The sequence below is a fragment of the Macrobrachium rosenbergii genome, chromosome 10 (assembly GCF_040412425.1).
Source record: "Macrobrachium rosenbergii isolate ZJJX-2024 chromosome 10, ASM4041242v1, whole genome shotgun sequence".
NCBI lineage: Eukaryota > Metazoa > Arthropoda > Malacostraca > Decapoda > Palaemonidae > Macrobrachium > Macrobrachium rosenbergii.
In genome coordinates, this window is record NC_089750.1 from 42667205 (window position 1) to 42676526 (window position 9322).

Sequence of the window (9322 nt, forward strand, 5' to 3'; positions counted from 1 at the left end):
TACTTTTCATCCATTACTTTGGCCTTCTGCCACTACCTCTTGTCACTTTGTCTTGCCTCAGTTTTCACATAATTTACGAACAAGCCTCCATGCAGTGCTAGGAAAATCGACAAGTATCACTCAGATGTTACTTAACCTACTTTAAGATAACTTGTATAGAAAACAACCCATTTAAAAGCCTAAATTAAATAGTTAAACTAACGTCACTTTGTAATGTCCAAATTACGTGTAATTTGAAAATCGTCTAAACTTTACTGAGAAGGAACAAAGCAAATGATGGGACTAAAAGCTGAGTTTATAAATTACTGAATTGATAAGTTGGCTTTTTAACTTCTCAAACTAATCGAAGGATACTATGTTGCACACTTGGATGCAGTTTCAATACACCAGTATTTTTTCAAGTTGCTTCCATGATATATTAGTTGGAAGAATGTTTATCTAGGTTACCCATGTCAGATGTAAATGTAAACGCATTTATCATGTGATGTTTGATTAGCGCTTTTTTACTCCATTGTTGCAACAAACAAACATTGGTTGCCTTCAAACGAAAAACATGTTGAATGAAAGATCGGAGCCCATAAACATTTATTTTGTCACATGGATTCAAGCACCTTCCTGCCATATGAGATATAATTTATGCTAATATACAGTGCATTTCACACAGTCCTTGCAATACTGTACAATATACACAAATTTTTACAGTCCTAACTTTTAACACTGGATACAGGCTAACTGACTAAATACATAAAACATACCAGTGCTGCATTGTGGAATACCTCAGTTACATTCTTGTGTTTACTTATTTTGCTTTGTTTGGCATGCAGCATCCATGTAAACAGTGAACAAAACAGTATTATCAATTTTTATTTACAATTGCGGCCTACAAATCTTAAATAAAAGCTAAATATGTGGAATATTTAACAGGTTTTATCAACATGACCTGTGATACACAATGAATTTTACTCCAACAGTTTCACCATCATTATTTTGATTTCTCAGTCCTACTAATAGTACAGCATTATCATGGACCTTTACTGCTTTTAGTACCTGTATAATAGCATTAAAACATGTTCACGATAATTTTGAAGACTTGCTTTTCAGGAAAATAGTTTTTCGTGCTTTTCAGGAAAATAGTTTTTCTTCTCAATTAACCAAATTACAGAAAATACAGTATTAACTTTGAGATATAAGTAAAAGTACTTAGTAATCAGCAAGAGTATACAATTTAATTAATGATTTTACTCTTACATAGACAAGGAAATAATTGAAAATAAAAAAGCCAAGGAGAGATAGAAAGATAAAAACAAAAGTATGATACAACCTGAAACAATAATGAAATTATTCATTAGCATTAAAATTACCAAAAAGAATAATAATTATGGAAGAGTGTTTGAAAGCTCAGTTACACCTGCCTAGTCTTAATCCTTTCTGATTCAGTTCTTGTTTCTCTTGTACAACCACTTCAGAAGCTAAAGGTATACAAGCTTAAATTTTGATCATATAGGGTGAAATCTAATCAGCCACTCTGACTGATGAATCAAAGAATCCTTTCAGACAAAATCTCCACAAAAAAATGTGCCTACTACTGAGGTTTTTTTTTTTGATAAATATTTGTACTCAGTGATACACTGAAAAATTAACTATTCCATGACTCTGGTCAATTCAACATAATATCTCTGGAGCTGTTTCAAGTCTGAAAAAGCTCGAAAAATATGCATTGTAGAACTTATGTGGGATAGAAACCTGCATAATCAAAACTTAACTTTAATGATACAGAATAGCCAGATTTTGAACTGATATTTAGCCTTTCAATATTTGACAGAGGTAAAATTGTTCACTTTGTTTGTTAGTGGTAGACCAAAAATGTACATGATTCCTTCACACCTGACTGTCTGCACTTTACCTTTTACTAAGTAACACTACTGCTTGTTTATTTAAAGTTGCGTACATTTATGTAATGATCAGCAAGGATGTCAAGTCTATACAGTAATGTAAGTTAGTTCATTATCCATCTAATTTTGATATTTATAAAAAGTCAGTGCTTTCAACCAACTGTATTATGAGGGTCATTGCAAAATTTCATAAGCTGAATGGAGGTATTTGTCACCCTTTGATTACTATAGAAAGTTCATGGTCTGTCATGCTCACTACTGAAGCAATTACTTTAAAAGGCCAAGTGGAATTACTGACATTAATTCAGCCTGGTACTATTTTCTATGGTATTCAAATTGTGCTAAAAAGTATCTACGGTACATAACTGGTTATTTCACATGGCATAATCAAAATCTATGAAAATTTTCATGACAGTAATAATATAAAAACAAAATTGGTTAATCTTTACGTATTCAAATGAATACAGTGTCTGCTGTTTATGAACAGTACTTGTTTTCAACGTACATAAAAAGAAAAAAGCAGGCTTCTCATATACAGATAGAATAGAGGGCTTCCTGGTAGGGAAACATTTCATGGATGGAGAAAGGTTCCTAAAGGTCACAACTTAGAAACAACAGCTCTTACAACTACACAATGTATTAGGTAGATTTTAAGTGCCATCACTGTAACTCATTTTGGAAAATAATGTTTAGAGAAAATAAATACCTTCTTCTTTAAAGATGGTAGTTCCACCCATGGACAATTTCAAGGTCAGAAACTGTCATTGTTTCTTTTTTCAAAATTAGTATGATATTCAACAATCACACATTATTCAGACTGAAGTGCACACATGTAAAATTCCAATTGTTCATGTGTCATTAATACAACACTACATGTTTTTTGCAACATGACAAATTTATGTGCCAATTCAAACTCCTAAGCTCACTGCATGGCACCATGAGAATTTCTCCAAGGAGAATTCCTAGGAATTTCTTGGATACTGTGCACTTCCAAAATATGCCAGATACAAACTTTAAAAAGAGTATCTATATTAATTTAGAAAATATGCCTGTTTATATTTCAGTCTACTGAATTAGCAAAGCCAAGAACCCATATTTTAATCCACTTAAAACAAGTTTCATAACTTTCAGAAAAGGATTAAACTTCTGTAACTTTAGTCTGCATCATTATCCCAGCACATCAAAATCTCTAGTTAAACCTGAATATTTTTGTTTCATCTTTTCATAAAACTCAGAACATTCACTGTTCATATGTCAAATATGCCACTCTGACATGCACTGTAATAGTCTTGACACCTGATAATACTAGGACATGGATTTGTTGGTGAAGAAGATTGCAGCAATGTAAATGTTCTCAACATTATGATGAAATATTCATGGCATACTGACAATGTTCTCAGCAATGGGAAACTGTCCATAGGTGACATCATTCTAAGGCAAGACAATGGAAGATCAATTTCATGTTATGTGAAAGTTGTTGCAGATATAAAGGTGATCACAAATGCAATTTTGTGTGGTCTTCTGTAATATATTTCAAGTGGGTCCTGTTCAAGCCGAAGCAAAAATAGAAAAGAACTAGACTGCAAAATAGCTTTATCTACATGTGGTACATGTGTAAATATTTTGAGAAAACAAAGACATGATGTAATTCAAGAAACAATTGCTATAATGCTATATAAGGATATGAAAGCTGGATAATTTAAAAAGACTAACTGAATAATAGCTTGATGAAAAATGCACAGAATTACACCTGCAACTTCACAGATAAGAGCTGCAAGTTCCCATTAATATATCTGTACTTATTTCACATAAAATTCAGGTGAAATAAACTGTATTTGGTAATTACACAGGAATTCTTTTTTTTCCGAGCATACTGGAACTGCAGTATTCTCACTGCAGTAACATTTCCTCATCAACAACAATGGCAACTCTGAAAATATAAAGGGTTTACAGTTTATAACAGTGGAAAGCCTCCATTGTTTGGTTTTATCTGAATCTTATCGTTTTTCTTGAACAGCTTATGCATGAAATGTTTCTGTCAGTGCCATCAATGAAACTATTTTCCTATCAGTTAATTGTCTTTACAAAGATAAAGTTAGTTAAATAAAGCTCTCTTATTGGTTTATTACAGCTCTTATATGAGTGTATTGTTTTCTACCGGTTGATTACAGTTCTTGACAGGTATTTTAAACTTCAATCATTAATGCAATACCTTGGGGAATGCATAATTAATCCCAGAAAGTCAGTTTTGAAATAAAACTTACAATGAAGCAGATAACATAAAAACATTAGTGTTAAGTGACTAAATACTATAAAATATGAAATTATTTACTGAATACGATGCTGTAAAATGCATTTATGGAAATTTACTGAAAGCTCATAATATGATTCATGCAGTAAGCCAAATTTACCAGTCATATGTCTGCACTTATTAATAAAGAGATTAAGGCCTGTGACTGTACATAAGACCTGTACTATGGGAAACATCGCTATTGATAAGAAAAATGAAGGAGTTTTAAATGGTGTGACTATATATAGTGTCAGGATTCACTGTCAGAGTATGGAGCGATTACTGTATACAGTATCATGAATGGGGAGGCGACAGAAAGATGTGGTGTCACAGGCTGAAAAAGACTGAGATCTCAAATACGATAAATGAAAAGGGATAAGGAAGATATGGTCATTAGCAGTAGATAGCTGTGTGGAAATCTGTAAGAAGGCCCAGGGAATCCATAGAAATCAAGATGGACAAGACCTAGACCTACTAGGATTTGGACAGAAAGATCAAGAGACATTAGAAGAATATAGAGATATAATGTTGCATTTAACTACATGTAAAAAAAAAGCTTATGTAAAATTTTTTTATCTTAATGATGATAACAGTAGCAGACAAAATAAGAGTTTCCCATTTCAATTGTAATATCATTTGTACTTGAATGATACCTACACTTACAGTATATGAAAAAAATACCCATTTCCCAGCTTTAATCAGCTAAAACTAATACCATCTTTTACAAGAAAATTAGTTTAGCTTAGAACTCCACTGTTGTCAATAAATGAAAAGGAAAGAATGCAATTACATGGAAAGACAAGACACAGTGATCAACCTCAAACTATCAAACCACAACTCCTCGACAAACACCACCGACTTAACTCATATATGGATACTTGACATCTGGGTGAGTGGTACCATTGTTTGTTTAATGGTTTGAGGCGAGGTCCACTTGAGAGCATAATGAAGTCCACCAGCCTTGTCATTTGTGCCTGAAATTACACATTTCACTCACATATATATATATATATATATATATATATATATATATATATATATATATATATATATATATATATATATATATATATATATATATATATATATATGTTAAAATAAGAGACTGGGTGTAAGTCCTGATCAATTTCGAATTTTATTTCAAAGCCATTAACAAAGGACTGATAAAAGTAGTAAAAATCACAAAGTATATACTATAAAGACATACAGACAAGCATACAATCTGCTGGAGACAAACTCTCACCTGACAGGTGTCAACGGGGAGGGCAACAAAATAATGAAGTGCTATGTTCAGCTACTAGGCTTACCAATATGACAATCCTTTTCCATAAATATCTACTACTTTCCTTAAAATTTAAATATTTTACAAATTTCTTTTGAAATTATATGATGCTAATATAAGGAATAATGTTGACTTGATAAATAAAGTAAATAAACAGGTCTGACGTGGGAAAAGCCCCTTTTTTGGCTTTTCCCACGTCAGACCTGTTTATTTACTTTGGCGGCTGCTGTGAGTCCTCAAAGTAGTCACACTCTCATGATCCCCCCAGGGCTCCATAAGACAGACCAACCAATCTCAAAAAATTTTCTCATAGTTGGTCTAGGTCAGAATAGTGCTTGTTGGCACAGATAGAATATCAAGGACTCAAGACAAGAGGACTTTGTCTCCTGTTCAAAGTGACTACCTCAGTTTTCCCTTCATCCTTCTCGCACAGATGTGGGCCACAGCACATATGACAGCTATTCTCTTCTTTACACACCAGGTCTGTACAGGATGATTAATGTTCAACCCAATCCCATACCTTTTCATCAGGGAAATAGGTAGGCTTGAGGACTCACAGTGGTCACTAAAAATAGGTTTTCCTATGTCAAAATTTGTCTTTTGACAGTAACCGCTCTTCGTTTTCATAGGAGCTTACAAAAGAAGCTGACAGATGACTAAATGGCTCAGCTCTAATAAATAAATCCCAAAAACCCAGACATATTTTTGGTCCAGAAGTAGAGTCAAAGGTCATCAACCATTTTCCTTATTCTGGATACTCATTAGGGGTTGGCATTTAAGACAGGAAACAACACATGAACCTATATATGTATTATCCTTTGCAGTTCTAAGGTGACTTACCTAATTATGTGGGGTCTAGCCGCAAGATAATTTTACCTTCCTTGGCAGTATCTCATCACGACCACCACTCTCAGGCAATAGGGTTCCAGGAATTTTTATCCAAGGTAAAGTCACAGTTTATCAACTTTTTCTTTATTCCTGATACCCGTTGGGTTTGGCAATAAGAACAGGAAACAACACAAGAACCTACACTTGGATTATCCCTTGTGGTTCTAAGGTGACTTACCTTATTATGTCGGGTCTCACTACGAGATTATTTGTGCATTCCTCAGTTCAGGAATACTGCCTCTAATAATCACTCTGTACACTGGGAGACTTCTTCAAAAGAAACATTTTAGAAGAAAGTTAACAATGTACTCACCTTTCAGGTACCATACAACTTTAGAAAGGAGTGAGGGTCTGCCTTTTTAATGAGGGACACTAAAATAATTCTCAGCCAATGGAGGGAGAGTGGCTTGTTTTTGCTAGGGTGTACGAAAAAGAGGACCATGTGGGATGTTTGCTGTAACATCTAAGTAGACCTTGAGTGCTTGAACCAGGCATAATGTTTTATCTAAAAAACTAAGTTCCCTCTTCAGAAAAGTGGATTTTCCCCTTAAAAGGTTCTCGTCCTTGGCCAGGAATGATAGGCCATGAGACAACAGTAAATGACAGCTCAGTCTATGAGTGATGAAATATTGTCCCCATCCAAAGTGGTCAAGAAGACTGCCTTTTGGAGCATATGAGTTATAGTTGTATTGGGCCCACCGAGTTGAGGAGATGACCGAGTCTGAAACCTTATTAAGGGACCAGGTAATGGAAAACTTTGCAGGAGCTGGCCTTTTGCAATGCAAAAGACTGGAGAAGGTTATTAACAATTTCCATATTAGAATCAATTCCAAAACCATAAAGCAAGAGTTCTGACAACACTACCTTGTATGCCATGATTGTTGTAATAGCAAAGCACTTGACCCCTCAAAAGACATATAATAAAATGTAAAACTGTTTCAACAGATTTCAACTGAGTGAAGTCAGCATGGAGGTAATCTAACCACATTTTCCATACAGACTGGTATGTTGGATAGATGAAGTCCACACTTTTTTGCACTAGGTACTTAGTAATGTTAGGTAAATAATCTTCAAGGCAGACTAAATTTTAAAAATCCACACTTGAAAGTTGCGGTTCAGAAAGGAGGGTGCGTAGATAACTTTCCCTCCTGACTGAGACAGAACAGCAGATGGTAATGGAATTGATTCTCTTGCCCGATGCTGAAGCAAAAGGAACCTATGGCTTTGGCCAATTTAGGGCCACTAGGTAAGCAGTTCCATTGAAATCTGGGGCACTGAAGGAAAGAGGTATATCTCTCCTCCATTCATTCCAGTCTTGTAGGAATGCATCTCTTGCTATTGCCTGAATGTCCAGGTTCAGGCACTGGAAGTTGATGGTTCTCACATGTGACAAACAGGTCCACTTCCAGATGTGAAGCATGTTGGCAATTACTTACTTGAGAGGGGCTTAGCATGGGCCCAGGTCCACTTCCAGATGTGAAGCATGTTGGCAATTACTTACTTGAGAGGTGCTTAGCATGGGCCCAACCTCTTTGTAAAAGACATTGCAGTCATACTGTCTAGGACTGACAAAATGTGGATCCTTTATAGAGGTTTCAATTTTCTGACACGGAAAGACAGCCAACGGCTCCAGGAAGCTGATATGATACTCCCTTAGAACAGGTAACAATCTTCCTGCTAACTGACAATCCTCCCAATGGCCTCCCTAACCTGTCAAGGAGGCATCCACATGTATTATCACTCATACAGACAGTGGAGTCAGGTCGACCTGTCTTGCCGGAGACCCCTTCCAGGTCCATGGATGGAGTATTTTCCCAATCTCAGATGAAGGCGATTGCAAAGCCTTTTCGTGGCACGTGAGAGCTAGACTGTTTACATCCTACAGTCACAGTCTCAGGATTTGAACTACTACAGACACAAACTGTAACAGGCCCAGACTTCATTCCAACTGTTGTCTGGAAAAACTTGGCTGTTCAAGAAGTCTTCTCAGGTCCTCCCTTATTCTGGGTTGAGTGCTGTTGGGAAGAGACACCCGGCCACAAAGAGTATCCCAACAAAGCCCCAGCCTCAGAAAAAGTCTCCTGGATGTAAGGTGAGACGTGTTCATATTTATTAGGAAACCTTTTTACTGGAGTCTGTCAAGTACCACTTTCAGGCTTCATCAGCACTCTTCTCTGGTGGCTCCCCAGATTAGCCAATCATCTAGGTAGGCTCTCAGACAACTATTGCTGCTAATTTCGTGAAGATTCTTAGGGCCAACATTTAACCTAAAGGAATGACTGAACTGCTACGTTTCTTCCCTATCCAAAACCCTAGGAAGGGGCAGAAGAAACAGCAATAGGGACATAGCAGTATACTTCTTTCAGATCTATTTAGATGGCCCAGTCCTTCATGCGGAATGAGCGAAGGTATTTTGGGGAACAGCAGCCATCCAAACCTTGTTGCAAACAATAAGTCTGCTCAAACTTGACAGGTCGAGGATCATCCTTTGTTCAGAGGAAACTTTCTTGGGGATGCTGCAGAGGGATGGCAAATAAACACGTCTTTCTCCATGGCTTCCCTTTAAGGGGTCTGGTTTTGGAAAAAAAACTATTTCAGAGGGGGTGGGTGAGATCATCTCTACCCTAGTCCACTGAAAATAATACTGTGTCCCAAAGGGGAGGAATTCTGCTTTATGTGATGCTGTAGAACATGACCCCCAACCATGCAAGTCATATTGGGCATCACCTCTTTCCCGTGCCTTTAACACGCAGTCCAGAGTTGATTTCCCTTTTCCCTGGTAGGAGCATCTTTGTCAGCTTTGGAAGGCGTGCTGGTGCTATTGTTGTTCTTTCTTCTTTTGTTGGAAGACTTCTTTAGTAGTGACTGGAGACTTGGATGGCTCGATCCATACCTGAGCTTCCTTAGGTTTAGGAATTCCCGTTACTGTAGTCCTTCAGTGACTTATGCGACAACAGATACTTCTAAAAG

General features: G+C 36.3%; 1 protein-coding gene across 3 annotated transcripts in view; it reads right to left on the reverse strand.

The window, feature by feature from the left end:
* Positions 1 to 572: 572 nt before the first annotated feature.
* P5CDh1 (delta-1-Pyrroline-5-carboxylate dehydrogenase 1) overlaps positions 573 to 9322 on the reverse strand; it is a 196169-nt gene continuing 187419 nt past the window's right edge. For all 3 annotated transcript variants that reach the window (XM_067110189.1, XM_067110190.1, XM_067110188.1), the window contains exon 12: positions 573 to 5156. In XM_067110189.1, the coding sequence (XP_066966290.1) occupies positions 5047 to 5156 (110 nt within the window). In that variant the 3' untranslated portion in view covers positions 573 to 5046. The remainder of the gene's footprint in view (positions 5157 to 9322) is intronic.